This window comes from Aphanomyces astaci (genome assembly GCF_000520075.1).
Source record: "Aphanomyces astaci strain APO3 unplaced genomic scaffold supercont1.69, whole genome shotgun sequence".
Classification (NCBI taxonomy): domain Eukaryota; phylum Oomycota; class Saprolegniomycetes; order Saprolegniales; family Verrucalvaceae; genus Aphanomyces; species Aphanomyces astaci.
Window position 1 is genome coordinate 2,907 of NW_009798332.1, and position 26,354 is coordinate 29,260.

The 26,354-nt window shown below is 54.7% G+C and overlaps 9 protein-coding genes across 24 annotated transcripts; 5 read left to right on the forward strand and 4 right to left on the reverse strand.

Annotated features, from left to right (window-relative positions):
- Positions 1 to 429: 429 nt before the first annotated feature.
- H257_15304 (hypothetical protein) lies at positions 430 to 3,840 on the reverse strand (the record flags this gene model as incomplete). The annotated part of the gene is made up of 4 exons (XM_009843346.1): positions 430 to 1,920; positions 2,012 to 2,443; positions 3,395 to 3,712; positions 3,769 to 3,840. 4 exons carry the CDS (start codon positions 3,838 to 3,840, stop codon positions 430 to 432), a joined length of 2,313 nt encoding a protein of 770 aa, XP_009841648.1.
- Positions 3,841 to 4,951: 1,111 nt separating this feature from the next.
- On the forward strand, positions 4,952 to 6,454 carry H257_15305 (hypothetical protein). Of its 7 annotated transcripts, none has more exons than XM_009843348.1 (3): positions 4,952 to 5,054; positions 5,120 to 5,954; positions 6,003 to 6,454. In XM_009843348.1, exons 2-3 carry the CDS (start codon positions 5,173 to 5,175, stop codon positions 6,400 to 6,402), a joined length of 1,182 nt encoding a protein of 393 aa, XP_009841650.1. In that variant the 5' UTR covers positions 4,952 to 5,054; positions 5,120 to 5,172; the 3' UTR covers positions 6,403 to 6,454. The 7 variants fall into 7 exon arrangements, with proteins under 7 accessions (XP_009841650.1, XP_009841649.1, XP_009841652.1 ...); XM_009843350.1 differs by having other exon boundaries at positions 4,977 to 5,054; positions 5,229 to 5,954; XM_009843352.1 differs by having other exon boundaries at positions 4,977 to 5,054; positions 5,992 to 6,421.
- A 240-nt stretch (positions 6,455 to 6,694) lies between these two features.
- On the reverse strand, positions 6,695 to 11,789 carry H257_15306. Of its 2 annotated transcripts, XM_009843354.1 has the most exons (16): positions 10,966 to 11,789; positions 10,743 to 10,903; positions 10,239 to 10,377; positions 10,049 to 10,172; positions 9,698 to 9,954; positions 9,583 to 9,645; positions 9,321 to 9,527; positions 8,574 to 8,783; positions 8,403 to 8,522; positions 8,132 to 8,283; positions 8,007 to 8,069; positions 7,850 to 7,942; positions 7,742 to 7,799; positions 7,562 to 7,693; positions 7,380 to 7,477; positions 6,695 to 7,111 (listed from the first exon to the last, which is right to left on the reverse strand). In XM_009843354.1, the coding sequence occupies exons 1-16, from the start codon at positions 11,743 to 11,745 to the stop codon at positions 6,760 to 6,762; spliced, it is 3,009 nt and encodes a 1,002-aa protein (XP_009841656.1). In that variant the 5' UTR covers positions 11,746 to 11,789; the 3' UTR covers positions 6,695 to 6,759. The 2 variants fall into 2 exon arrangements, with proteins under 2 accessions (XP_009841656.1, XP_009841657.1); XM_009843355.1 differs by having other exon boundaries at positions 6,695 to 7,477.
- Positions 11,790 to 12,140: 351 nt separating this feature from the next.
- Positions 12,141 to 13,711, forward strand: H257_15307 (TIGR01548 family HAD hydrolase). Its single transcript, XM_009843356.1, has 3 exons — positions 12,141 to 12,577; positions 12,631 to 13,087; positions 13,152 to 13,711. Exons 1-3 carry the CDS (start codon positions 12,165 to 12,167, stop codon positions 13,650 to 13,652), a joined length of 1,371 nt encoding a protein of 456 aa, XP_009841658.1. The 5' UTR covers positions 12,141 to 12,164; the 3' UTR covers positions 13,653 to 13,711.
- A 482-nt stretch (positions 13,712 to 14,193) lies between these two features.
- On the forward strand, positions 14,194 to 15,673 carry H257_15308 (hypothetical protein). 4 transcript variants are annotated; one of them, XM_009843358.1, is made up of 7 exons: positions 14,194 to 14,308; positions 14,373 to 14,617; positions 14,660 to 14,760; positions 14,818 to 15,073; positions 15,126 to 15,298; positions 15,354 to 15,441; positions 15,503 to 15,673. In XM_009843358.1, exons 1-6 carry the CDS (start codon positions 14,224 to 14,226, stop codon positions 15,385 to 15,387), a joined length of 894 nt encoding a protein of 297 aa, XP_009841660.1. In that variant the 5' UTR covers positions 14,194 to 14,223; the 3' UTR covers positions 15,388 to 15,441; positions 15,503 to 15,673. The 4 variants fall into 4 exon arrangements, with proteins under 4 accessions (XP_009841660.1, XP_009841662.1, XP_009841661.1 ...); XM_009843360.1 differs by having other exon boundaries at positions 14,818 to 15,298; XM_009843359.1 differs by having other exon boundaries at positions 15,126 to 15,441.
- On the reverse strand, positions 15,529 to 18,292 carry H257_15309 (the record flags this gene model as incomplete). Of its 2 annotated transcripts, XM_009843361.1 has the most annotated exons (7): positions 17,873 to 18,292; positions 17,765 to 17,812; positions 17,635 to 17,709; positions 16,986 to 17,585; positions 16,764 to 16,856; positions 15,678 to 16,709; positions 15,529 to 15,582 (listed from the first exon to the last, which is right to left on the reverse strand). In XM_009843361.1, the coding sequence occupies exons 1-7, from the start codon at positions 18,257 to 18,259 to the stop codon at positions 15,529 to 15,531; spliced, it is 2,289 nt and encodes a 762-aa protein (XP_009841663.1). In that variant the 5' UTR covers positions 18,260 to 18,292. The 2 variants fall into 2 exon arrangements, with proteins under 2 accessions (XP_009841663.1, XP_009841664.1); XM_009843362.1 differs by having other exon boundaries at positions 17,765 to 18,292.
- Positions 18,293 to 18,446: 154 nt separating this feature from the next.
- Positions 18,447 to 21,878, reverse strand: H257_15310 (CK1/TTBK protein kinase). Of its 3 annotated transcripts, none has more exons than XM_009843365.1 (6): positions 20,610 to 21,878; positions 20,278 to 20,560; positions 20,104 to 20,172; positions 19,602 to 20,041; positions 18,745 to 19,535; positions 18,447 to 18,684 (listed from the first exon to the last, which is right to left on the reverse strand). In XM_009843365.1, exons 3-6 carry the CDS (start codon positions 20,125 to 20,127, stop codon positions 18,470 to 18,472), a joined length of 1,470 nt encoding a protein of 489 aa, XP_009841667.1. In that variant the 5' UTR covers positions 20,128 to 20,172; positions 20,278 to 20,560; positions 20,610 to 21,878; the 3' UTR covers positions 18,447 to 18,469. The 3 variants fall into 3 exon arrangements, with proteins under 3 accessions (XP_009841667.1, XP_009841666.1, XP_009841665.1); XM_009843364.1 differs by having other exon boundaries at positions 20,104 to 20,192; XM_009843363.1 differs by having other exon boundaries at positions 18,745 to 20,041; positions 20,104 to 20,192.
- H257_15311 (hypothetical protein) lies at positions 20,723 to 21,940 on the forward strand. Of its 3 annotated transcripts, XM_009843367.1 has the most exons (3): positions 20,723 to 20,804; positions 20,853 to 21,011; positions 21,061 to 21,940. In XM_009843367.1, the coding sequence occupies exons 1-3, from the start codon at positions 20,753 to 20,755 to the stop codon at positions 21,834 to 21,836; spliced, it is 987 nt and encodes a 328-aa protein (XP_009841669.1). In that variant the 5' UTR covers positions 20,723 to 20,752; the 3' UTR covers positions 21,837 to 21,940. The 3 variants fall into 3 exon arrangements, with proteins under 3 accessions (XP_009841669.1, XP_009841668.1, XP_009841670.1); XM_009843366.1 differs by having other exon boundaries at positions 20,723 to 21,011; XM_009843368.1 differs by having other exon boundaries at positions 20,853 to 21,940.
- A 58-nt stretch (positions 21,941 to 21,998) lies between these two features.
- H257_15312 (hypothetical protein) lies at positions 21,999 to 26,333 on the forward strand. Its single transcript, XM_009843369.1, has 6 exons — positions 21,999 to 22,158; positions 22,227 to 22,826; positions 22,886 to 23,027; positions 23,086 to 23,203; positions 23,250 to 24,225; positions 24,300 to 26,333. Exons 1-6 carry the CDS (start codon positions 22,049 to 22,051, stop codon positions 26,314 to 26,316), a joined length of 3,963 nt encoding a protein of 1,320 aa, XP_009841671.1. The 5' UTR covers positions 21,999 to 22,048; the 3' UTR covers positions 26,317 to 26,333.
- The last annotated feature ends 21 nt before the right edge of the window (positions 26,334 to 26,354 follow it).

Consider the following 26,354-nt stretch of genomic DNA (forward strand, 5'->3'; position numbering starts at 1 on the left):
AAATTGGAGTTTGCGCTTCTGGCACGAAAGGGAGTCCCTTGTAAGGTAGTCTTTCGACCTCTTGGACGTGTTTCAAGCGTGCCGATACCCCTCACAGCTCGTGTAACTTGCAGTGCATCTACAATCGACGAATTCGTCAAGCTTGACGGCGAACGCACACCCGGACTCGAAAAACACGCTTCTGGCACGAAAGGGAGTCCCTTGTAAGGTAGTGTTTCGATCTCTTGGACGTGCTTTTCGAGCGTGCCGATACCCCTCACAGCTCGTGTAACTTGCAGTGCATCGCCAATCGACGAATTCGTCAAGCTTGACGGCCAACGCACACCCGGACTCGAAAAATACGCTTCTGGCACGAAAGGGAGTGTTCGAGCGTGCCGATACCCCTCACATATCGTGTAACTTGCAGTGCATCGACAATCGACGAATTCGTCAAGCTTGACGGCCAACGCACACCCGGACTCGAAAAATACGCTTCTGGCACGAAAGGGAGTGTTCGAGCGTGCCGATACCCCTCACATATCGTGTAACTTGCAGTGCATCGACAATCGACGAATTCGTCAAGCTTGACGGCCAACGCACACCCGGAGTCGATGACGCCACGGCCATATAGGTCGCATCGACGTCTCGGTGTAGATTCGGGTCCGCGAATGGTAAGGGAACAGCAGTGTGAACGCGAGAGACTTTTCGTTTCCCGGGACGTCCTCCTGAGGCCGAGCGTTTCGTGGAACGCGAGGGGGATGGAGGTACGGGCGCCTTGGCTCCCGCCTGTCCTGGGAGGGTCGAACCCTTAGCCCCCGAGCCCCGAGGGGCCTCGACAACGTCTGCCTCCAGGACTCCCGACGACGGCGTGGAAGACTCCTTCAGCGCATCCCTCATGACCGGGAGGGCCATGTTCACCCAAGCACTGAACGTCGGGCCCCGGACTCGCCCAAGCAGGGGCTCCGTCAAACCGCGCGCGACCTTGGCGGGAAATATGCCTACGCTCTCGATGCAGGACTTGAAGCGATCCGGATCGCTCAAGGTCCACGCCTCTATCAGCGGCGCCACGCCGGCGGCCCCGGACACCTGCAAATGTTGTGCGACCCAATCCCAAAACGACGGGACGGCGTCTTGAAAGTGCTCGTTGGCATGCAATAGGGCTCTGGCCGATGTCCGCTCACTCTCTTGGAAAGCCTGGAGCTTCTCCTCGAGATCGTGGCTGGCCTGTTTCTCACGAAGTAACTTCTCCAACTGGACCAAATCTTCGCGGTGAAGCTGGTCCTGGCTCTCGTACCCCTGTACTCGGGACTCCAGGGCCCCCAACTTTTGCAATGCGTCGGCCTGGAAGGTCTCGGTTTGGCTCCGGAGGATCTTGTTTCTAACGCGGGAGTCCTTGGCCCTCGCCTTCTGAGTCTTGGCCGCCTCCCGGAGGTCTTGGTTCTCGGCCAGCAGGATGTCCCAAGCCGGGTTGCTAGCGGAAAAACGAAGAGGTTGCGCTTCGAGTTTCGCGATGCGGTCTTGGGCGACTCTGAGTTGTTCCTGAAGTTCCCCCGCCGTGGGAAGTGCCCGGTCCCGATCCTGACGCGCCTTTTCGGAGTTTTCCCTCCCGGCCTCGAGGCTGCGACGAAGGTCCGACATCTCGGCAACCACCAACGACTTGTTTTGAAGCGCCAGCTTGACAACCCCTTCCTTCCCGGCGACCAACCTGGCTGAATGCGCCGTGTAGTCCCGAGCGTCGTTCACCTCGGCGGTCATGACTTCCAAGGCCTGGTCCGCCTCTTTTACTCGTCTCCCCAGCTCGGTGACCTTTTCCGTTTGGGCCGTCAACCGGCTCGCCAGGTCCCAGAGTTCTTCTTGCTGGTCGTTCGGCCTGGGCTTGGTTACGCTGCTCCCGGGGGTCGTATTGTCCTTGCTCCAAGGTTCGGAGCGACTCTTGAGCCTCTTGTAGCAAGTCGTTGGTCCCATCCCGTTCAGCGTGTGCCGTATCCAAGGCCCTTCGACTCGAATCCAGGGCCGTCCGGAGGTCCAGGACTTCGGCGTTCACCTCGGACAACGTCGCTTTTAAGAATTCCACTTCGTCAACCAGGCCGTGACAAGCTTGCGACATGTCGTGGGGACCGCTCCCCAAGGTCGACGCCATCGCTGCCCGGACTTCCTGGAGGACGCGTAACGATCGTTCGTTTCGCTGAATACTGTTGCGCAAGTCTACGATACCATGGGAGAGCACGGTGTGCATGCGCAAGAAGGAATATGACGAGGCGTGGGCACCCGACCCCGGAGTTGCCGCCTGCTCAGTAAGCGTCGCGAGGTCTCTGGCGGAGGGTACCATAGTGGCATCGTCATCCTGCACTCCGGAAGTGGCTGCGTGTCCCCTCGGCCGGGCCGTCGGTGGCGGTGTCATCCCCGCCGAACTGTGATCCATGTTCGTGGCCTCCGGGACAGGTTGCGGAATGAAGCGACCTCGCTGCTTACGCCTTTTCAAACTGCGGGATTTTTTTTGGATCGCGGCGCTAACCGACCTTTCTCGCCCAATGACCATTCTCCCGGACCCTGTGTGCTGATTGGTCCTTGCCGGAGCTTCGGACTTAAGCGGGGGAGAATGTCACGGGGTGAAAGGAAGCGACTTTCCAACGGCGTTTCCCGGTAACAGTCGTGTCTCTTGTTACCGGATCATCATCCCACTGTCATCATCCCACTGTAACTCTGGGACGAATCTGTGTCGAACCCGTTACTCCCGGAACCAGCAATAGCCTGATCCCCGAACTTCCCGCAGTGTTCTGGTGACTCTTTGAACATCGGAAAGACGCCTCCGCTTAGATAGCTCACCTTGACTTTTACTTTTGACTTACTCTACACGCTTGTGTCTTGTGTTCGCTCGCTCGCGCCGCGCCTACCTTCGTCAAATAGTTACCACAACCCCGTGACACAAGTCATTCCGCAGATCATTGATGATGGCAATCACAGCACATAATAATGAATGTGACGAACGGTAGATATCAACTCAACATTAACTACGAACGAAAAACAGGGTGTCTGCAATCATGTGGCGAGCACTATATAACGTTATATGAATACTTATAGTACTGCTGAACGGAGTAGATTACAGTGAAATGTTAACTCTGATGATGTTGCGACTATTTGAGCAGTTCGCTCCAACGCACTGGTTACAGCGTAGAGAGGTCCTCAGGTGTACAGGTACTACGTAGTATAAATTATGTCGTCGTAACACCCCATCCAAGTGATCACCACCATATTGTTACTCCGGAGTACTATATTACGTAGTAGTACTTCCATATTTGATGATTTGGCTCGCTACCGCAGATCGTTGAGGCTTACTGTCAAAAGTACTAATTCCTACTTTCCTATAAGTACTTACACTAACAGTAAGCTCGGTATACTTCCTACAAGGATATACCTGACGTCCTTGCAACAGAGCAACGCGACTCTTGCCTGACCATAAAAAGGCTGCCCAGATCATGAAGCTGCCGCTGCCTTGTTGGCGGTTCATTCGCTGCTGCTTGGGCTGCCGCTTGTCATACCAGTACTTATGGTATTCGTCCGAGCCAACGAGGTTGAATTTCTTCTCGTCCGAGAAGACAATTCGTTTCCAGGCTTCATCCAAAGTGACGTAGGTCTCTGCCCACTTCAGACGCGGTGCTTTCTGGGCGGCCGTCAGCATTGGCGTTGCAGCACGGAAGACGTGCTCCAAGTGTTCCGTGTTCTTTAGCAGTCGCTGAACGGTACGAACATGTACATCGAGTTGCAGGTGCTGGTAAATCCCAGAAGCACTGCTTTGGCTTTAGATGCTTCTCGCAGAATCGCCGCCTTTGTGCGATCAGTTAGCTTCGGGTTGCGACCCATTGGGCTTCAGTCGCGAAGCTCCATCATGAGTCGATGTTTTGCGTCGCTGAAGGCTTGGAGCGCTCCGCTGGCTTTGGCGGCGCGTTCGCGTATACTTAGGGTTGTGTCCGTTCCAATGTCATAGCACCCTTCGCACAAGCGAGGGTGGCAAGCTATGACCTCTTCGGTGGTCCCGTATGGAGAAGGCGGAGGGGGTGGCATAACGTGCAGGGTCGCACAGCACTGTGGCTATGGCTGTCTTTGTACGGCCAACCAATTTATACTGTTTTAAAATCACCTCATGTAAATAAAGAATCAATGGAACATTTAATTATATTTTTTATAAGAAATTTTTATATATATTAAATAATAATTTTAATAGTTTGATACATTTTTAATTAACGTTATAAAGAAAATCTACTGACATCGAGGTGCCAAATGACCCCGTCGATAGGAGCGAAGCGACTCCCCATGGGCACGACGGGCGACGATCTCCCCAACTTGGGCGCTCATTGAGTTTCTTTCCTCGAGCCATCACAATTAATTTTGTTTATCTTGTTTTTTGTATACCCTTATATATTGTCGCAACATACAAACATGTGAATGGCTGTTACTTCTTGACAACCATGAAGTTGGTTGTTCTGGAATATGCTACTGTACGAATAAGCATCTAAAAAGCAATTGATTTTGCTCCTTTTTGACCTCGAGTCGTAAAAAAAAGCACTTTGTATCCACTGTCCTTTCTATTTTGTAGCGCGGCTGTATTATTAAAAATATGTACACTTAGTTTTCACGAACAGTACGGTGAGGTACGCACATATTCCCCGAGTCCCGTTATGATTGATTCACCGCTAGCGTGGTTGATTCACAGTCACTACCAACGTACCAACGTGCAATGCGTGAAATCCACACACGGTATAATATGGTAAGTTGTTTTAACTACCAATACAAAACACGATTCATCGATTTTATACATGTTTAGCACGATGCTCTCTCTACCAGTGCATTCTCTACCTTTTGGACTTTAGAATTCGAAACTGGAATTGCCCTAACGTTAATCGAAAACTGAACTTACGTGAACGACCAAGTTGTCCGATATACGAACGTTGGCATATATTTTGACTCAACGATGCGATACACGACTTTCTTACTGACTGAGCATTTCTTGTTCGTTGCTTCAGCGGAGGCGTTGTTTGGGGTACAGACAATCAAGCATCAGCAGCAGCGTTCCAAAGGTACGTGTGGAGTGCCTGAATGCTCAAGGACTGTCCGCAACATCAGTGGATTACTGCGCGCAAAGGAGAAACCAAAGGCGTGTACTGTCAGAACCTGTAAACGTGTGCACGAGTTTGAATGACGTTACGAGATTGCCGCGACGACGACGAAAACCCTGACGACGCCGCACACAGGTCGGCCCATGCCTTGTCCAAGTCAAGCGAAGGCGGCGGCATCGACCAGCTCGATGCCAATGTGATGGCCCACTTGCTCCAGTTTCTCGCCATGAACGACCGCGTGCAGCTCGTGTCCACCTGCAAGAGCCTGGCCCAAGGTGGAGTGGCCACCAAGTTCGAAACGTGCTGCGGGGCGTGCGCACCTTGCGTGTCCGGGCTCCAGCATCTATGCACCGACGCCCCAGAGCGGCAGTGGGCGCGGCAGACATGGACGTCGATCCTCCGCCGCCACGGCCACGCTTTGGTGGAGCTGCACCTCGTGGGGTGTGTGCACCTGTCGCCCGACGTGTTTGCTTCCCCGGAGGTCCGACGCATTCTCCAGCACCTGCGCGTACTCCGCATCGACATGTGCCCAGGGTTGAACACACGAAGCCTGCACTCGTTGCTCGCCACTTGCGAGAACCTCCGCCGCGTTCACATCGTCAACATGCCGCTCGACGACGCCGGCCTCACTGCGCTCGTAGACAGAAACCGACGCACGCTGCGGGCAGTGGACTTGACCGGGTGCCATTTGCTCGTGGGCAGTGGCCTTCAAGCACTGCGGGGATCGCAAGTGGAACAGGTCAGTTTAGAAGGGTGCCACCGTGTCAAAATGTGTGAGCTCGAAGGGATGCTGGAGGCCTACTGCAATACCCTTCACCTTCGCAGCTTGAACGTGCAGTACTGCCACCACGTGGACGACCGGTACGTCGATCTCTACCGAGGCATAATCACCGTCTAGACTGGAGCTAGGATTGCGCAGTGCATTGCTGCGAACGTTCCGACCTTGGAACACCTCAATATGCGCTACTGCTACAAACTCACGGACGGCGGCGTGGCCTCCATCTGCGCGTCGTTGGGCCGGCTGAAGACACTGGACCTCTCCCAGTGCCCCCGTATCACAGACGCCGCCGTGCGCGCCATCTCGACGTCGCTGCCCCTGCTGCAGCACCTGAAGCTGTGGAGCTGCCGACAACTCACGTCGACGCTGACCCTCCCAAGCTTGAACGTGGCTGGTCAGAAAACCAATAGTCATCGCCACGTTGGATCCAAGGAGGGATCGACCAAGTGGCAGCAGACAGACCAGGTGGGGCAGTTCCAGCGCCAAGTGCTGCTTCTAAATCAAGCCCAAATCGTGCGCCTACAGTGCTAACCCGTCGCGACGTAGTAGTAACTGTGTAATGTCAATTGTATATTACATATAACTAGTTGGGTCCTGGCTCCATCAAGCATGAACAATCCCTTGCGTAGACGGAATAAATATTACTTCATAGTATTGGGTTGTTATCTGTTACACGTCGAGCAAAGCAGTGTGATTGGCTAAAAACAATATAGGTTGCCTTTTGATTGGCTTCAAAGTATGAAAATGAACCTCTTCAAAACTATAGGTTGTTATTCTATTTCGCAGGTCCGACAACAACACCCATGTACCAGGCTAACATAGTGAATTGAACAATCTTATAGTTGGATTTAAGTTTAAAGTGTGTTATAAACTACAAAGATGGTGACATTATTCGTTGGGTTTGGCCAAAAACTCGTGGCTATGGGCGGTCACTTGCTTGAGTTTGGCGAACGCGGCCGCCTTGTCGCGCACGTCGTCACAGACCGTCTTTTGCTGCGTGTAAATGCAGTTGAACACTTTGAGCCCGGCATCGTACGGGTTGACATACGCCCGCTGCTCGTCCTGCTGCCGCCGCGCGATCGTCGACGCCACTAGCCGCGCGAACGCCTCCCGCTTCTGGACGTCGTCGGCGTGGTGCTTGAGGATCTTGACGCGGTCGCGGGCTTTGGAGGCCCCTTCCGCCTGCTGCCGCCGCTGCTGCTGCCACGAGTAGAACACCCCGCGGTTCCGCCGCCGCCACCTGATAATAGGATGATATGATGTCAAGTATGCTTTAAACATTGTGTTATTCTTTTCATATGCATTCAAATATACTTTGAAGTATTGTGATATGTCAGCTATTATTCTATATTCAAATATATATATATTGCTCATATATATCCAAATATATATGTATATATATATGTGACTAATAATAATAATATATACATATATAGATATATGAATCGATGAATAATAATTATAATTACAAAGTACTTGATATATATAATAAATAGGAACAAGTGTACCATCCGACATATAACACGATTGTGGCGCCCATCAAGAAGACCATGGCGGCAAACTGCTCTTTGCGACCGACTTCGAGAATGACCACCGCGACCGTAAACTAGGCAGAGTATTATATTATTTCCACAAATATTTAGTATATCCAACAACACAGATATATGAAAAAATTAATATATATATGTACCTCCAACAGCACCAGACAGATAAAGATGATTGTGTACGCAGAACGTGCCACGTGGCCGCGACCTGCACTCTTGGGGTGCACATACACCAAGTTGTACTTCATCGCAACGAACTTCATGTAAAAGTACAAGGCCTACACATAACAAGTTATAACAAGGCCAAGAAGCGAGTTGCTACTTACCCCGAACGGCGTCAGCAACGGGGACAGCACCACCCCCAGCAACGTGACCATGAACGTGCTACTGACACCATGTCACATATGTATTCAAACGTTATAACGATGTCACACCTCAACACGACAGCATAATCGTAACCAAAGTAGTACGGCCACGGACGATCAGCTTCGCGGATTTCGGCTTTCGTCACCGCCCGCGCGCGAAGCCTAGCCGCCGCCATAGCCGTTAGTTAGTCATCGGTTAGTAGTTAGCCCCTCGATCGTTCAATACCAAGGCTGGTACACTAGGCGTTCGCCTACACGAAGCAGCTGCAGGATCGATCCAAGGAACGCCCTAGTCACAGTGTCACACATGTGTGGAATATGTACTATGTACATGGTGCTGTTTGGACATACCGCTGGCACACGTATGCAATGAAAAAGTTGCGACAGAGTTGAAACATGAACCTTTCAATGTACGCCGCTTCGGACCCGTGGTGTAAGCTCGCGCCCTGGTCCGTGGCTAAGTACACGGCCGTGACGCCAATCGACGGCAGCACGATGGAGCTCTACGAGTTGAACGTGAATAGATGAATACACGAAGTGAGAAAAGGGGAAATAGATGAACAAATGTATGTAGACCACGGGGATAGATGAATAGATGATATATCTAGAACGATCATAGTACCAGGAGCAGGTACGAGAAGCCCTTGTTGAGGAAGCTCTTCATGCGTTCCGACTCGCTTAGCCACGGCTCGACCGTCGTGAGGTAAAACAGCGACGTGAGCAGGCACCAATTCACCGTAATCTACCATATTCATCTGTGTGAATAGATGAAAAAACTCATTTATTTCCGTACCAGCAACAACGACGGCAGGTACGAAGTGATAAATTTGGCCAAGACGGACGAAATGTCGTGCGTAAAGATGGCGTAGACGGCGCTGTGCGTGTCCAGCTTGACGTAAATGAGCACGGCCGTGGGCGTCGAGAACAAGATCATGATGACCACCGTCGTGACCTGGTAGAAGACGAACATGCACACGCGCTTGGCTGACTGCGGCTGGTACGTCTACATTATAAGGCCGCCGTTTCTTCATACTGTCGTCACACATATCAAACAACCCAAGGATATATAAACACGTACGAATATGACAGTCTACTTCGAAGGTTAAACCTTGAAGTATATATAGATATAGATATAGATATATATTGTGTTGGGTGAAAAGGTTGACACACGCATGCTCATTTGTTTCCATATATATATGTATATATATATACCGTATACTAGTGTATATGTATTGCGACAGGTGAAATTTTGTTTGATCCATTGCGTCGTACAAATTGGAAGTATATTCAACATGTTCACAAGTAAATATCAGTTATTACAAGAAAATTATCAGTTATTACAGGAGTCGCAATCGATTAATCCGTCGCAATGCATATACACTATATGGTATGTATATATATATATATCGGCAGTTATTTTGTTTCAAACGCGATTAGTTGTGACAGTTTCTTTCAAAAAGCAACAATGCTGACGACATGCCATACAAACTCTTATATAAATAGAAACCAAAGTGGCTGAGATAGTCAAGGAGTACTCTACCAAGTTTGGCCAGTGGACGTCGTCCGGCTCGGGCGCGGCGCGGAGGACGAGGGGCGCGAGCATGCTCGTGTCCTCGGGCTGTTCCTCCATCGAAGCGGCGATCAGATCGCGATGGGATGACGTGGCATCCCACGGGAAGGCCACCTCGGGCAGCTGCCGCCTTTGCGCCGCCCGCACCCGCGCTTCAAAATCATGTTTGGCTTTCATCTATTTCAACAAATAGATGAAAAACCATCCAGTCCTCCATGGAACAGACGCGTACCGAGCTAAACACGACAAATGCCGCGCCCGTGCTTTGTCGCTTGGCGTACAGATCCAACACGTGCTAATAATACAAAATTATATATATTTGCGATATATATATATATATGTCGCACACTGGGAAACGACTCGAGTTCGTGCTGGATCCAGTCGGCGCGGCGCCTATCGCGGGGCAGCGCGTGCGCGAGGATGGCCTGGATGTCGCGGCCGCCGCTGTGCTCCGGGGAGTACTGGACGGTCCCACGGTCGGCGGCGGCCGATGGGCAGCACAGCGACCGGCACGGCAGACATCGCGCGTAGGACACCGCGAGGAGCGGCGCGGACGGACAGCAGATGTCCCCCGGGCACCACCGCACACACCCCGGCAGTGTGCCTACCAACCATTCGATTATATATATATATTATATTGGAAGAATATCACCAGAGAGGGACAGATTCGAATATAGTGGAATGAAATAGAATATTACCAGAGATGGACTGGGCGTTGGTCGTGATGAGGCGGTTGTACTCGTTGCGGAGGGTTACTCGCTGGTCCAGTATACGGTACAGTGCTTGCAAGTCGTGAATGACCACCGTGGCCTTGATGTCGTCCTGTGGTTCCACATATATATATATATATCCTGGACCATCGATATATTTATATATAAATATTCGTACAGGAGACAGGAACGACGCCAGCTTTTGCCGCAACTGGAACGAGTTCATGTCCTTTGGAAGGCCGGAATTGATGAGCACACTGCGATGGCCGATGGCCCGCGTCGAGTCAATGTTCACGCGCTTACCAACGTCTAGTTGCCTACAAATATATATTATGTATACTTGGATATATATATATATATATTATGCATATTTGCCTATATATGCATATATATATCAAAGGTGCCTGTTCCACATGTATATTGCATTCAAACATATATATATATTATTTTTGCCTCGATATACATGTGTACTGCATTCATATCTACATATATTATATGTCAAGGGAACACTTTCAACAGGTGGCAGACTGCATGCATATAAATATACTGCATCTGAACAAAAGTGGGCATATTCCATATATATATATATATATTAAAGTGGACATATATATATATATATTAAAGTGGACATATATATATATATATATTAAAGTGGACATATATATATATATATATATCGTACCGTTGCAATAGTTTGAGCACACACAGCGCCGTGATGTATGTCATAGCTACGTGGCCCCAGTACCAGTGGCTCTGCAGTGGCACGTTGCCGATGGTGGTTTCTTGGAAGGACAAGTCCAAGTACGGGTCAGATGCATCGTCCATCTTGCCAGACATATAGTGCTGTCCACAGTATATTAGGAAAAAAAAAAAATATATATATATATATATATATATCGACGTACGATTGGCATGAGGACGCCGCAGCTGAACACGGTGAGGATCAAGAAGAGGTGGCCCATGTCCACATGCAGCCGCATGCTGAGCGCCGCGTCGAGTCCCGCGATCTCAATGATGTCCTTGCCATCGCACGGCAGACTGACGAAGCGGCGCGCGCGGTCGCCGAGAGAGGATCCGTGGAGAAGGGCGACGCCGTACTTGGACTGGAACTTACCCGGAGGAAGCTGGTCGTAGTTGATCTTCTCAAACAGACCTACGGGATGCGAGCTCCAGAACGGAAGGCGCAGGCGGGGACACAGCCGGCGCCAGAGGAAGAACGCCAGGCCCGCGCCGAACACGGCCATGTTGAGTCCGATTTGGAACTGGATGCCGCCCCACCCATCGTTCGCGTTCATGACCATGATCACAGACTCGGCGTGCTTGACGTGGTAGTTCAAGTTGACCGTGACCTGATACTGCACGTAGTACCGACCCTCGCCACGCCCGAGAACCGAGAACGAAGCTGACTTAGTGCCTGCCAGGATCCGCACGCGGTTGGGAGAGATGATGGGGAAGTTGTGCTCGCTCTCGCCGCCACGGCTTGTCAATGCCATGTCGACCACGACGTCCTCTGTCGGTGGTGGGTCGCACGAGAGGAACCCGGTGACGTTCCTGCCCGACACGAGACTCACACTCCCGGACGGGACCAGCACGATTCCGCCGTTCCCATGAACTCCATGGAGGAGGAAGCATGCTGCCATCACCAGCGCCGCAAAGCATGACGGTAGCATGATCCCACGCGCCATGACTATGGTTCTGCACTTCGCTACAATGTCGGTGGGTTGAAGTCACGACGGCATGTCTTAGGTACGACCCATTCGATACCACCCTCTAAAGTACGGTTTAGACGACCTACTACTAGTAAGCCAGGGCTACTATTCCATGGAACAGGGTTCGAGGAACGAGTACGACTCCATGCAACAAAGCGCTGCTGTCTCCATGGACATGCAGACAATGCACAAGAGATGAGACATCACATGGATGAAGATATGTACGCTGAAGACCGACGATACCCACTCCTCACCCACGTCCATGTTGAACCAGAAGAACGCCACTGAAGATGTTCAGGCCACATGAAAATGCTAAAGCTACTAGTAGTAGTACTAGTCCGCAACAACGTTTGCGTTCCGATGTGAAAGGCCACGACCAGAATCAAAACAAGAGAATGTCGACGACGAAGACCTCGCTGAAGGCGCTGCTGTGGGACATGGACGGCGTCTTGGCCGAAGTGTCGCGCTCGTACCGGTCGGCGATCATAGACACAGCGGCGTCGTTCGGGGTGACCGTGACCCACGTCGACATTGACACGGCCAAGCTCGCGGGCAATGCCAACAACGACTGGGTGTTGACCCATCGGCTGATCTCGGCGTCGGCCGTGGAGGTGACGCTGGAACAAGTGACGGTTGCCTTTGAGGAGATCTACCAAGGGACGGACTCGACACCTGGACTATACCGCCTGGAAACCCTGCTTCCGTCCAAAGGGCTTCTGGAGGAGCTGAACCGCCGCCTCCCCAACGGCATGGCGGTGGTCACAGGTCGACCGAAGAAGGATTGCGTCAAGTTCCTCAAGGATTTCAAGTGCGATACAATATCCCTCCATCCCATCCTCGACTTAACCTTCCTTCTTGTAGCCTCGAAGCTCTGTTTCCCGTCACGATCTGCATGGAGGACGGCCCGCCCAAGCCGTCCCCGGTCCCGATCATCCTCGCGCTGAACGCATTGGGCGTCACCGCCGACGAAGCGGCCATGATAGGCGACACCGTCGACGACATCGTGGCGGCGGTGCGCGCGAACGTGACGGCGTACGGCGTGCTGACGCCCCAAGTCCACGCCATGTCCATCTTGGAGAACACATCGCCCGCCCTGACGCCGATTCTCCTGGCGTCCGGGGCCGTCCAGGTGCTGCGCCCCGGCTGCGATGAGCTCCTGGACGTGATCACGGCCCCATCGGTCGCCGGACCCGCCAAGGAAGACGACACGTCACACTATTTCACGGGCGCCAACGCCCGCGTGAGTTGTGTCACTCGAAAGACCAAAGAGACGTCGATTCAGGTGCAGCTCAACTTGGACGGGTCTGGCTTGTGCGAGGTGCGTGGTCGAGTGACTGGTTACTAGTAGTAGTACTAGTATTTTTCATGGCGAGAGTCGATAGGTGAGCACTGGCATTGGCTTCCTAGACCACATGCTGGACGCTGTAGCCAAACATGCGCGGTTCAATCTCGTGCTCGTGTGCAAGGGCGACACGTGGATCGACGACCACCACACAGTGGAAGACTGCGGACTCGCATTGGGCGAGGCCTTTGACCAGGCGCTGGGTAAACGCGAGGGCATCGCCCGCTTCGGGTCGGCGCTCGTGCCGCTGGACGAAGCGTTGGCGCAGGTGGTGGTGGACATCTCGAGCCGCGCGTCCAGTTGGATCGAGCTCAAGCTCGTCCGTCCGAGCATCGGCACCCTCTCCACCGAGATGATCTCGCACTTCTTCGTGTCGTTTGCGAGCGCCGCCCGCCTCACGCTGCACGTGGACGTGCTCAAAGGATCGAACGACCACCACAAGAGCGAGGCAGCGTTCAAGGCGTTCGCGAGGGCGATGCGCCTAGCGGTCAGCGTGGACGCGACCGCCGGCGTCCCATCCACCAAGGGACTCCTCGTGTAGTTGTACAATTACTCGTAATACTAATAATAATGCCAACGGTGTGGTTGCTTTGAAGCTGGTTTCAATGGCGACAGTTGAGATGTGTGCAGCGCCGGTATCCAGGTACGAGTACTTTGAAATGTACAAGTAATATTGTCAAGTCGATTCGAAATTGGAGTGGGGCACATCGGCAGACATTCGATTGACCAATCAAAATCCAGAGCACTAATAAAGTGGCCAATCAAATTCACTCTTAGACCAATTCAACTCCGAATCAGTGTGTGACTGAAATTAGTGTGATACTGGACGATCTTTACATAAATCTTTACAAAAGTCAGGACAAAGAATCAATCGATAGATTTGGCGAATCAGCACAAAAGTCCAAATTTGGGGTAAAAGGACAATAATACTGACGTTATTATACAGACAGGACTCTGTTTTTGATGTGAATAATAGGTACAGTCGTAGTATCTGTTCTGAGGGTTTTTTATAAAACCTGTATACATTTATACTTCAACGACGATTTTTTGCAATTCGGATAAGTTTATATATGTATCCGTATCGGAACAAGATCAGAAGCAGGAGTCAAAGCATGGCAACCTTTCGGGAGCTGGGCCACTGCATTTGGCAAGCAGTGGGTAGCGCATCTCATGGGAAGCACGTGACTGTCTTGGGAGGTGGGCAGTCTACCTACTCGATCATCTAGTCGTGCTTCCGTATGAATCGACCGCTTCGTCCTAGGGGTGCACGGCAACGAGTTGACTGGAATCCACGTCGTCGAGTGGCTGAGATCGCACTGCCCGCCTCTGGTTTCTGGGTCGTTGACGCTGATCTTGGGCAATCCCAAAGCCATTGCTATTAACGAACGTGGGAGCACACCACATGCTGATTTGAACCGCCATTTCACCATGCAAGTGCTGGCACCGTCGGACTCCCCGTTCCAGTACGAAGCAGCCCGGGCTAAACACATCGCCCCCTTCCTTCAGGCATGTGCTGCGTACTTTGTCACCACTGAATACATCATCTAGCAAAGCGACTTGGTGTTGGATTTGCACTCGACCAACAAGCCATCCGTGCCGTTCTTGAAGTTGGCAGGCCAACTCACCCCCGAGCACGCCAGCGTCGGTCGGTACGTACATGTCAGCAACAAGTTGAATCCAATGGACGGCTATAAAAACATGTGCAGGTGGTTTCCTTGCGATGTCCTCTTGCACGATCCAAACTATCAGTTAGCTGGTGGTATTGCACTGACAGACGAGTACACGGGCGCCCATGGCGGCGTCGGGATCATTTTTGAATCTGGCGAGGCTGGCGACACGTCCCGCGTGGCGGCAGTGGCCGACGCGGTGCTGCGTATCCTGACCCACGAGATGGCCATGCTGCCAGTAGACACTGCGATGCCGCCGCCTCCTTCCCAACCCACCGCGTTTGAAGTCACAGAAGTACGGCAGGAGAGTTGTACGGAAAGACCTGGTGGGTTCATTCGAGTGTTAGGTGCTCCGACTGCCAGCGTCTGGCTTTGCGTGGGCCAACGGTCACGGAGACAAGAACTTCGACCGCGTGCCTGCCAACGAAATGTTCGCGACGGTTCACTCTGTTGATCTCTGCGTCCCATACGAGTCTTTCATCGTATTTCCCAAGGTTCCATCGCTCTGGAAAGTTGGCTCGTAAGATATTATATATATATATATGGTGCTACTTGTTGAAATATGTTGTGTGTAGGCCCGTGGGCTGGCTGGCCAAGCAAATCAAGTGATGGGTTTCTATGGTTATAAGTACTCCTCATACTCTACTATATAGTGTTACGAAGGTACGGTTCTTCATGCCGGGTGTGAGTGCTGCGAATGCTAGTACTTACGTAGTAGTGCTAGTACGTTGCTAGTAGGTACCTAGCTAGCTAGGTATTGCTGCTGGCCTTGTCAAGATGCACCAGTGCGTATGCTACATGCCCCTACGTACACGGCCGATTCTTTATGAGATTGGCCATGAGCGTAGTAGCTACTACTAGTAGTATTAATAGTAGATAGTACCTGTTGTCGTGACGACCTGGTGAAGGATACGAGTCACAAATGCGTGGGCTGCAGTCCGCTCGATCGACGTGTTGGCATGCGACGGTTTGGTCTGTCGTATCCACCTCGGGACAGCTATGAGGATCGGAGAGGTACCCCCCGCGCGCACCACCAGCCCCACGCAGCCGCGCCGACTTAGCCGCGGCAGGTGCACCCGCGCCACGAGGTTCTTGTGTCTTAGCAACGCCCCCCAGTCCACGGCGTGGAGTTCCCACGTCGAACTTCTTTTGACCCAACACATGCCTTCCCGACGACATGTATGAGGTCCTTCCCTTCGTCGTCGGGACGGAGGACGGCCACTGCACATCCACTCGACGGCGGTACTAGTTTCAGATGTATGGATCCGCCGCTTCCGGGCGTGACTGGGTCGCACCACGACGACAGCAGGCACGTCGTGACCACCTTCGTCGTCGTCGTATCGAACCTCGACGTGTGGAGTGGGTCGATCCGGGGGAGGGAGACATTCGGTCTCCATGACAATGTCGACGTCGTTTGCATCGATGGGGGCACACGGGGGCGGCGGCGTCGGCTGCTGTCTGGTCGTGGGGTTGGCTCGGTCGTGTGTGGCGGCGGCGCCGGCTGTTCGGGTGTCTCCGTTCGGATCGGATTGGTTGGTTTCCTCTGGGATTTGGGCCAATCGGTCGTCGTCGCTCACGAGACTCAGTCGGGAGGCTACTTTTTTTAGCTCCTTCACAGCATCCAGTTCGTTTGTCACATGTGGCGAGTCGCATGCTGCCGCTGCGGGCGTTGGAATGGCAGTACTACTACTACTACTACTAGTAATACTAGACTTGGGAGCCTTCTTGTGGAAACTTGAAAGGAAAGAACTGAGCATGCCCAACGCACTGGTTCTAGTAGGAGACAGCGTCACCTCCTCCTCGTCCTTGTCGTGGTCGGGGCTTCTGGATGTGGTCGGCTTGGGGGGGTGTCGGCTGGACTGCGGACTCAGTAAAATCACTTGCAGCGACGTCATCGTGTTGTGGACGATGCGCGCACCCACAAACGCAAACTAACGCCAATATCATATCCATCTATCAATATATATATATATTGTAGATATTACCAAAAGGCCGAGAAAGATGGCCGACCCGGAGGCGGTAATAAGCGCCATCAGGTACGACAGCGACAAATACACGTTGAGAAATTGGGTAAACCACTACAAATAACCACCAAATGAGTACTAGTAGTACTTCACAAGTACCTAATGAGTACTACTTTTGAACAAGTAGTACGAAACGAGTACTGCGAAACCAGTGGGTAGTACATAGTAGTGGAGGTCTCGTACCAACGACAACAAGAACAGACTCAGCGCACCAAACATGACTGCGAGCAGGATAAACGTGGTGGCCGCGTACAGGGCGTGGCTAGCGTGGCTGGCTTCGACGAGGCTGAGCTTGATCTCGTCCACCTTGTCGTCCACGATGTGGTTGGCGAGGGTCGTGAGGGTCGTGAGCAGGTCCAGCTTTTTGTCCCGAGGGTGGTGGGGTGACGTTAGTCCCTTCAAAATCGACAGCGGAACGTCGTAGAGGGGGTTCTTCGTCGGGCGGTTGGTGGGGTCGTCCGGTCGTGGCTCCTGCGTGGACACTTCAGGTTTCAAAGTAACGCTACCCAACAGATCCCTCGACTTAGCATTGGCCGACTTAGCATGGGACCGTCTTAGCTCGCTGTGTTCACTGTCGAGAGGTCGGTGGGGTGGAGGAGGAGGTGGGAGGTGTAGTCCCCTCTTGTCGTCGTGGAGAGAGGCCTGGACGATATGAAGCATCGCTTGGAGTTCCGGGTGCGCTTGGAGGATAGACGTGAGCGCGGGCACTTGGGCGCCTGTGACAGTGTTTTGCAGCACCGCCTCGATCAAGGTCGTGTCCATCCCGGCTTCGTGCAGCGCGTCCTACCCATCTCATCATCGTCATCTCCCACTCTCTCGTGATGCCACGTACTTTAAGCTGGTGCAGCCCCGCTGGCACGAGCACGCTGTGCACTTGGTGCTCGGCTTGTGTCCGCAGCCAGTGTTTCTACAGCAAGTCCAGTCAATTTGGCACATGGATACACTGTAGTACTAGTACTCACTTGGTCCATCAGCACCTGCTTTTCCACTTGAAACTCGTTGAGAATGTCCTACATTAGAAAAAGCCTCATGGTTGATAACAACACCAACGAGCTACTTAGTCGACTTGCATTCAATGTCCACGGTTTCGAGGTACTGCTGCTCGATGCGTCGTGCTGCGGCACGGGCGGCAGCAGGTCCTTGACAAGCCCCACGGACTTTGGCACCCGGTCCTCCACGGCGACGCGGTCGTGCCGCTCAAGAACCTCCTGTCGCGCCGCTTTGAACCGCTCGACCACTTCGTCGTACGTGCCCGGCGCGACGTGGTGCATCTTCTCGCCCACCTTGGCCAGCGGGTCCGCCAGCATCCCCACCAACGTCGGGTTCACGACGATGTTGCGGTTGCTCTTGCTCTTCATCAGCGGCGACAGCGTCTTCAGTCCTTGGTACATGGTCACCAGCGCGTGTGGCTTAAGGGACACGCGGCGGCGGCTTCTGTCGTCGTCCCCTTGCATCATGCCACCTCCCGTCTTTTTATACCCGTGAAACCGTCGCTGGAACTCCTTGATGCCTACTATATATAAAGCACACGCGGTTTTAAGCCTACTGTATCTCAGATGCTGCATATGTACTACACGGAGTTTTAAGCTACTGTATCTCAGATGCTGCAGCTCCTGCAAACAAGCGAGGGCGACACAAACAAAAAGAAACGATCACAGTCATATTGGTTAAGCATCCCACCGCGACCGCTTGGGGGGCCGCGGCCGCGCACTGCCGCCGTCCCTGGACCCAATGGCGGCAATGTATGGCTTTCCAACGCTAGTGGTATCGTGGTCCATCTGATTGGTCAGAGGCGTGCCTTGTGTCGGCGATTCTCCCGCCGCTGTCTTGACTCCATCTGCGGCGGCGATTCCCTTGCCCTCAAAGCCATCCCGCTCTCCTTCTACACACAAACACACATGAGGATTACATGTTTGGCCTTTCGTGACCATTGGACGTGTACCTAGCGGCGCCGCCGCCACCTTGTGTAGTCGCTTGGCGAGCTCCTGTCTCACGGCCACGTCGGCCTCCCTCCGCCGCTGGAGCGCCTCTACCTTCCTCCTCTGCTCGGCCTGCCGTCGCTCACCAAACGACTGGATCGTGGGGGGTCCCGCCGTCGCCGCCACATTGAGCCGCTTCTCGAGCTTCCAAATACGCTCCTGCATCTCCAGGCGTTCATGTGTGGGGCTATCGAGCTCAAAGAAGGATGCGTAATGCTTGGCGAGCTTAAGCAGCATGTCCGGCGGCATCACGCCCTGCCCCAGCGCCCGAACCCACTTGGACGCCCGCTCACTCGTGTCCTCCAGAGCATCCCACTCCTGCACCAAACTCGCTTCGTCATTGGCGTCCTCCACGGCCCTCACCGCCTTGCGGACAAGCGCGTAGTTGGGTGCGTCGAAGTACGACAGACCCTTGAGGTGCTCCATGATGGCGAGGAGGTGCCGCGCCCCCGGCAGCCCCTCGAGCATCTGCTCCGGGTGTGTCTCGGTGAAGTACTCTTTGAGCGCGACCACCACCTCGCGATTCTTCTTTTGCGCGTCGTGGGCCCACGGTAGTTCGCCGCGGATAAAGTCGAGCACGAGGTACATCCATGACCATAGGTCGTCGCGCCGCCCGAGGTCTTCCCGCCGGTGCGCGGCTAGTGACGCGTACATGGACGTGCCGCGGAACTCGGCCTTGTCCCGCGGCGGGATTGGCAGGCCCTGCGGGTCTAGATGTTGTTTGGACAAGCCAAAGTCGATGACAAAGTAGCGCCTGATGATGATGATTTGCATGAGATGGAATAGAAGGGAGAAGACGGCGACGAGCGGATGGACGTACTTGGGGTCCTTGCCGTTCGAGAGCGCAAAGTTGGACGCTTTGATGTCGCGGTGGAGGTAGCCGGCGTTGTGGAACGCTTCGAGGCAGTCAAGCATTTGGATGGCGGCGGAGATGCACTTGGGCAGCGGGACGCCGTGGGTCGCGTCGGGCTGCAGACGCATCTTGGACATGTTGTCGCCCAGCAACTCCATGATCAAGATGAAGTTGTCGCCGTGCTTGCCGTGGTGGTGGTACTTGCACACGTACGGATTCTTGCGCTGCAACGCCACAAGTACCTGGCTTTCCCATTCCAGCACAGGTTTCATCTGGCTCGGTGCTTCCACCTTCACAGCCACCTTGTGCGCCGGGTTGGTCAAGTCGAACGCCGTGTAGATCTGGCTGAATGTTCCCTCGCCAATCTTCTCGACCACGCGCCATCGACCGAGCAGAATCTCGCCGCTCTGTCCACACACCCATGATCGTCGTCAGTCTCACTAGTACCCAGTGGCGCTCATCTACGTACCAATAGCAGGTTCTTCTCTTCCATCGCTGTCGTGGAGGATGGATTGAAGGCGCGACGGCGCTGACAGCCCTACAAGGCCGTCGAAATTTCTTTTAAAATATTACACCTCCGCCCATACTCACTTGCATATATTCGGTTCTTCCATTAAAATACAATAGATTTCGACTCCAATACCGTGAAATTCGATAAAGGCGGGTATAAATTGTCACGGTGTATCAACGTCGCAGCCGCTGCAGCATGGCTACAGCGTTGTCAGGATGACTTCCCCTACACGGGCATGCCACTGCATGATGAACGTAGCCACGAGGAGGCTGTGATCGGGGCTATGTACGTGGAGCCGTCCGTGTGTTTGCACTAGCTCGATGTCGCCGTCAAGATGGAGGACGAAGAGTGACGTCAGTTGGACAATTGCGTTTCATGTGGTCGCGACCTTAGCGTCATGGAAGAAGTATGCCACCTACACATGCTTGTTACTTAAGCACACGTCGTGAGGACCTCCCACGTACATGATGCACCTTGGCCGGAATGCAGCCGCAGCGGACGGACGGGACCGACAGCACAACCATCCTTGTTGCCCTGGATGAAAATGTACGGATAATTCAGCCCAAGTACCGGATACCAAACGAGACAATTCATTCGAGTGTTCGTCATGACGGCTAGCGGCGGTCGAGGTAAAGGGTGGAAGCGACTCGAAGAGAAAGGTACGTGCGGCGGCATGTTCCAGTGCCTTGAGATCACGTATGCTCCAGACCTGCTTGCTTGCGTGGCGGACATTGTTCCCGTGGACACGAGCGGATGGGACGACGTGGCGCTTGCATTCAACTTTCACCGGCAAAAGGTCGACCGCCGTAATGTGCAAGCCATCAAACGAAGGTTCAAGCACTTGTGCTCGTTGACGATCCTTACAGGTACCCTTGAGATAATGAGCTACATGGCGAAGTTCAGTCGACGATACAGCGGGGCTGACCAATCGAGACCACATCGTCGAGGCCCACCGCATCCAGAACGACATTGATCGAAAAAAGGAGTCGCTTCGGGGAGACGTCACTTCCCAGCCCCACGGACTTCCTGCCGGGGATGTGGCTTCGTCGACGACGACGGCACCTGACGAACCCCTCGCTCCGACGCCCCCCGCTCCACCTGCGCCAATTTCCTCGACAGTTGCTTCTGCCATTCTGCGGCCGAAACTGTTGGCTGCGCTGGGAAAGAAGATCATGACGCGTCCCAACATGCCGCCGACACGACGCCAGCTCACGGAAGCCCTTCGAACCGTGCATCCCGAACTCCCGACCAACCAACTTGGGTCCGAAGACGGTGCCGCCACCGACGGGCGGCAAGGGGACGATGCCGGCACCACGGCGGCACGCCCATGCACCACCAGTCGCGCCAGTTCCGCTCGGCCTCCGAAGCGGCCGCGCACAGCGTTGTCGTCCACGTACCCGCCGGACGAAGCGCCGACGTCGATCATGTCGATGCTGTGGATGCTAGAACAGTCTAGGGAGCAGTGGCTTCAGCAGATGGAGGAGCGAAGGGAAATGTGGGACAAGGAGCGCGACGACCGCCGCGAACGCCTGCGACAGGAGCGGGAACTCCGAGAGCGGGAGCGCGACGACTACCGCGACCAAATGGAAGCGCGTCGGGACGAACGAGCTGTGAAACTGGACCAGCTCTTGACTTTGTTGCTCACCAAGTTGCTCGAGAACAACTACCCAGCCACCAATCGGACTGTATAACGGCAGCAGCCACTGCTACTTAGAATGCTTCGTAGTATTGGATAAAAAGTGGTGTGATGCTAGTAGTGTAACTGTTATTAGCAGCACAACACATGATATACACTGCAATTGAGCGCAACGAATGTAACCGTTCCAAGTGTCCGTGGCAGTTACGTTGAAACGCTCGCCGCCACTGCTCCGGACGACAGCGTGCGGGTGTTGCTGACGTCAGCATGAGCAGCAGCACCGATGGCCTAGCTAGTGGCAACAACAACAGTCCGTGGCTGTACCAGGCGTTGCCCCCTCGCCACGCCACGTCATGTGTTGTACCTTTGAAAGAAAAGTACTTGGATTCTTTGGAGCTACGAACGGACCTCGTTCAATCCCAATCATCGTCCTCCTTGTTTGTAGGCCCATGTACTTGAATTCAAATGCGTTGAAGAGTCTGTTCCAGGCAGACAGACCCGGATACCAATCGATTAACAACGCCACGAGGCGGCGAAAGCGGCTGCAGACTGTCCAAGCAACCATGGCCACCGAGAAGCCACCTCCAAGCGTCAACCAGGCGGACGATGACCTCCCGCGAGTGCACCACCGCCGTCGCTTGCGCCGGCGCAGGTCAGCTACCACCGTCCCTCCCACTCTAGGACACCGTCCGACTCTCGACGACGCCGTGTTGCTGAGCAACAACAGCGGGCAACCCAGCAACGACGCCGTGGCGTCACAGCTCGGGCTCACCGCCGACGAATTCAACGCGTTGGAGGCGTCTATGGGCGATCACAACAACAACAAGGGCGACATGGAGCACAAGTACCGAAGTGTGTTTGACGAGTTCGACGTTGATCATAGCGGCACCATCTCGCCAGACGAACTGCGGACGCTGCTCAAGTCGGTGGGCGAAGAGGACTTGGACGATGCAGACATCAACGACATCATTGCCCAGGCTGATGCCGACAAGAACGGCCAGATCGAGTTCAACGAGTTCATTCAAATGATGCAAGCCAGGAAGCGGTTCGTGATTTCATATAGAAATGGTATTTGTTGGCGTCCAATATGAGCAAAATCTCTAGGCTGCTGGCCGTTGTGCAGCAGATGGGCAAAAATGGCGGTACGGGGTCGACATCTCAACCGTCGTCTTCGATGCAGTCGCCGCTGCCGCCGCTCAAGATGGGCCAAGTCCAGCAGTCCAAGAAGCACATGAAGCACTACAACGTACAGTTCCTCCCGATATGTTGGTCGTTGCTTAGCAACGCTATGTTTGATTGGCTAGCGTTTCTTCACCCGCCCGACGCCGACGTGCCTTCGTCCGGGCGCGTCCGCCGACATGACGTCGCTCCGAAGGGAACTGGCGCTGTCGGAGTACGGGCTCAAAGAACTAGACCTCAAAGGTATAATATATAAATTATATATTCCATCCAATGCTCGTTCAACTAGTGCGGGAAGACGTGCAGTGGGTCCAAGCCAACGTGCCTGTGACATCGTTGAAAGCGCAACTGTTTTGCCACAAGTGGGGTGCGGAAAAGATGAACGCGCTGTTTTCTCGCATTCTGCTCAACTTCCAAGCCAAGGCATTCTACAAATGGATCGACTACCTCAAGTTTCTCCACACCAAACTCAAAGCGGACAGGTACTTGAAGTGCAAGGCCGGGTCGCGGATCACGACTCTCATGCACACGTGGACGCGCAAGTCGCTGGGGCGGGCGTGGCTCGCGTGGTCGTCGGGCGTTCGCGAGCAACGTCGTAACGAACTCCACGCGTCCGCCGTGGAGATCCAGTGCCTCGTCCGGGGGTTCCTCTCCCGCACCGCCGTCGTCCGCCACCTGCAGCACGTCGGTGCCGTCCACTTCCAGCGCCTTGTCCGGGGGTTCCTCGGTCGCCGCCGCGTGCTGCGCACCCGCCGCACCAACTTGGAGCTGGCGTCGGCGTCGCTCCTCCAGCGGTGTTTTCGGGGGTACGCCGGCCGAAAACTGGGCCGGCTGCTGTTCCAGACGCAGGCCGAGCACCGCGCCGCCAGTCACATCCAACGCGCCTTCCGCGCCTATGAGCAAAAACTGTTTGCGAGGGCGGTGGCCCAGACAAGTCGACAGCACGACGCCGCCACGACCATCCAGTGCGCGGGTCGACGTCGGCTCGCCGTGCGGGAGACCAACCGCCGCCGGCTGATGCGCCAGAAAGACGCCTCCGTCCGCTGCATCCAGCGGGTAGGACGGGGCATGTTGGGGCGCCGACGGGCATCGAACGCGCGGCAGCAACGGGCCGCGGCCATCAAGATCCAGAGCCAGTTCAAAGGCACGAAAGGGCGGCGGCGGGCCAAACATGTGCGGGACGAAAAGGCAGTCAAGCGGCTCATGGTGCGGCGAGACCGCGCGGCGCTCAAAATTCAGTCGGCATGGCGGGGCAAGAACGGCCGGTATATATATATTGAACAAGAAAAACGACAAGATGTTATGTGTATGTTGTCATCTGAACGATCCTACGGCGTAGGTACGCATACCACTTGAAGCTCCGCGCCAAGAAGCAGCTCGAGATGGAACTGACGCGGCTCCGTCACACGAGTGCGGTGCGCATCCAAGCGCTGTACCGAGGGTACAAGGGCCGCCTCTTGTGTGCACACTTGGACGCTGACCGGGCGCTACGGCGGCGGCAGGAGCAGCAAATCCGCGCGGCGCTCAAGATTCAAGTGGCGTGGCGGGGGTTCCACGGCCGACTGGCGGTGCACCTCCGCCGCCAGGCCAAGGCCGCGATCGACGTCGAAGAAAAGGCGGCGGCGGTCAAGATCCAAAGCATCGCCAGGGGCAACCGCGCGCGGGTCGAAGCGCACCGGCTGCACCAACGACGGCGCCGCGACGAAGTACTCCGCCGCGAGCGCGAGGCGGCCGCTACCACGATCCAGGCGGCGATGCGCGGCAAAATGGGCCGAACCAAGGCGGCGGCCAAGCGCAAGATGTACCAGACCAGTGCGCAGGAAGCGCTCTCTAAGCTCGTCAAGCATGCCAAGGAGGAAGCCGCGATCCGGATCCAATGCTGCATCCGGGGGTTCCTAAGTCGGCAGCGGTACCGGCGGCGGCTGCGGGAGCACAAGGCCAAGCTGGCACGGCTCGAGCTGGAACGACAAGAGGCGAACGCGGTGATTCGCATCCAGTGCGCGCTGCGGAAGCGCAAAGCGACCAAGTTGCTCGCGCAGCGTCGCATGGAGTTCCAGAAGCGGATTTCGATGATGGCGTCGGAGAAGGCCAGCGACGAGATCGCACGGCTGCGGCGAGAGCAGGAGGCGGAACTAGCCGCGATGAAGATGCAGCTGCTCATGGAGAAGGACGCGATCGAGAAGGAGGCGAGTCGACTTCGGCTCGAGGTCGCGGCCCGTAACGACGCCGCGCAGAACAAGCTGGCCGAAGACCAGAAGCAGATTGCACACGAAAAGCTCACGGCGATCCTGGAGGCGTCGAGGACGGACGACGCGCTGGAGCGCCTCCGACTGGACGAGCGGCGGGCGCGGGAGCTAGACGTGGAGAGGGCGCGCGTGGCGTCGGCAGAGGCCCGGGAGCGGCAGAAGGCGGCCGAAGTGGCGCGGCGGCAAGAAGAGGACGCTGCGATGACGTTGAAGCACAGCTTGTCGACGTTGGATTCGATGAAAACGAAGGAATTGGTGCGGAAACAAGAGCTGGCACTGGCCAAAGAGAAGGACAAGACGGCCGCGCAATCCAAGGCGTTGGCCGAGCATCATGCCGCCATCAAGATGCAAGGGTGGGGACGGAAGCAGCTGGCGCGCCGACGCATTGCCCGCATCCGGAAGGAACAGCACGCGGCGCTGGATGCGTTGAAGAACGAAGAGCAGCGCGCGGTGCTCAAAGCCAAACAGGACAAGGAACATGCCCGACTCAAGATGCAGATGCTGCTGGATGAAGAGGCGCGGGCGCAGGAGCAAGAGGTCCGGGAGCTCCAACTCATGCTCAAGCAGAAGGAACTCCGCGAGAAGCAGCGCGTCGAGCAGAAGAAGCACAAAGACCTGGCGGCGCGCAAGATCCAAGCGGCGGGACGGCGGTATGTGGCGAGGAGGGAGCTCAAGCAGATGCAGCGGCAGATGGAGTTCGAGCGGCAGAAGCGCGAAAAGGCGGCCAAGGACGCCGCGGCGGCGGACGTCCAAGATGAATGGGTCGAGTACTGGGACGAGAACGCTCAGGCGTCGTACTATTTTAACATCCGGACCCAGGAAGCGAGCTGGACGAAACCCGGCTACACCAACCCGACCGAAGTGGCTGCCCAGCTGCTCAGCTACAGCACGGCACTGACAGCGCACGATTTCCAGCAAGATAACTACGGCGCGTCTTACAGTCCAGACAAAGGCGACGATGTCGGGTACTTCGACGCCGGTGGCCACTATCATTACTATGACACAACCAACGACACCACCCCCAGCGATGGATGGGCGCAGTACAAGGACGAGCAGTCGGGCGCGGCCTACTACTACAACCACTTCACAGGCGAGCGGTATTGGGCTTAACGAGCGTTGCGTTTCTTGCTTACTTCCAGGTTGGTTGA

What these genes read in the sequence shown, in the direction of transcription:
- H257_15308 (XM_009843357.1), top strand. Translation starts at nt 14,224, where the DNA reads ATGGCAACCTTTCGGGAGCTGGGCCACTGCATTTGGCAAGCAGTGGGT. An exon ending in ACATCGCCCCCTTCCTTCAG is followed by an intron (nt 14,618 to 14,659) that starts GCATGTGCTGCG and finishes TACATCATCTAG; the next exon opens with CAAAGCGACTTGGTGTTGGA. An exon ending in CCGCGTTTGAAGTCACAGAA is followed by an intron (nt 15,074 to 15,125) that starts GTACGGCAGGAG and finishes TTCGAGTGTTAG; the next exon opens with GTGCTCCGACTGCCAGCGTC.
- H257_15305 (XM_009843347.1), top strand. Translation starts at nt 5,173, where the DNA reads ATGACGTTACGAGATTGCCGCGACGACGACGAAAACCCTGACGACGCC. An exon ending in TGCCACCACGTGGACGACCG is followed by an intron (nt 5,955 to 6,002) that starts GTACGTCGATCT and finishes GACTGGAGCTAG; the next exon opens with GATTGCGCAGTGCATTGCTG.
- H257_15306 (XM_009843354.1), bottom strand. Translation starts at nt 11,745, where the DNA reads ATGGCGCGTGGGATCATGCTACCGTCATGCTTTGCGGCGCTGGTGATG. An exon ending in GTGCTCAAACTATTGCAACG is followed by an intron (nt 10,378 to 10,742) that starts GTACGATATATA and finishes ATATATTTGTAG; the next exon opens with GCAACTAGACGTTGGTAAGC. An exon ending in GATTATGCTGTCGTGTTGAG is followed by an intron (nt 7,800 to 7,849) that starts GTGTGACATCGT and finishes TGGTGTCAGTAG; the next exon opens with CACGTTCATGGTCACGTTGC.
- H257_15312 (XM_009843369.1), top strand. Translation starts at nt 22,049, where the DNA reads ATGAGCAGCAGCACCGATGGCCTAGCTAGTGGCAACAACAACAGTCCG. An exon ending in AGCACATGAAGCACTACAAC is followed by an intron (nt 23,028 to 23,085) that starts GTACAGTTCCTC and finishes TTGATTGGCTAG; the next exon opens with CGTTTCTTCACCCGCCCGAC. An exon ending in CAAAGAACTAGACCTCAAAG is followed by an intron (nt 23,204 to 23,249) that starts GTATAATATATA and finishes TCGTTCAACTAG; the next exon opens with TGCGGGAAGACGTGCAGTGG.
- H257_15307 (XM_009843356.1), top strand. Translation starts at nt 12,165, where the DNA reads ATGTCGACGACGAAGACCTCGCTGAAGGCGCTGCTGTGGGACATGGAC. An exon ending in AAGTTCCTCAAGGATTTCAA is followed by an intron (nt 12,578 to 12,630) that starts GTGCGATACAAT and finishes TCCTTCTTGTAG; the next exon opens with CCTCGAAGCTCTGTTTCCCG. An exon ending in ACGGGTCTGGCTTGTGCGAG is followed by an intron (nt 13,088 to 13,151) that starts GTGCGTGGTCGA and finishes GAGAGTCGATAG; the next exon opens with GTGAGCACTGGCATTGGCTT.
- H257_15310 (XM_009843363.1), bottom strand. Translation starts at nt 20,127, where the DNA reads ATGGAAGAGAAGAACCTGCTATTG. An exon ending in AAGAGAAGAACCTGCTATTG is followed by an intron (nt 20,042 to 20,103) that starts GTACGTAGATGA and finishes GTGTGTGGACAG; the next exon opens with AGCGGCGAGATTCTGCTCGG. An exon ending in GGTGGCGGCGGCGCCGCTAG is followed by an intron (nt 18,685 to 18,744) that starts GTACACGTCCAA and finishes GTTTGTGTGTAG; the next exon opens with AAGGAGAGCGGGATGGCTTT.
- H257_15311 (XM_009843366.1), top strand. Translation starts at nt 20,753, where the DNA reads ATGACGGCTAGCGGCGGTCGAGGTAAAGGGTGGAAGCGACTCGAAGAG. An exon ending in CTCGTTGACGATCCTTACAG is followed by an intron (nt 21,012 to 21,060) that starts GTACCCTTGAGA and finishes TCGACGATACAG; the next exon opens with CGGGGCTGACCAATCGAGAC.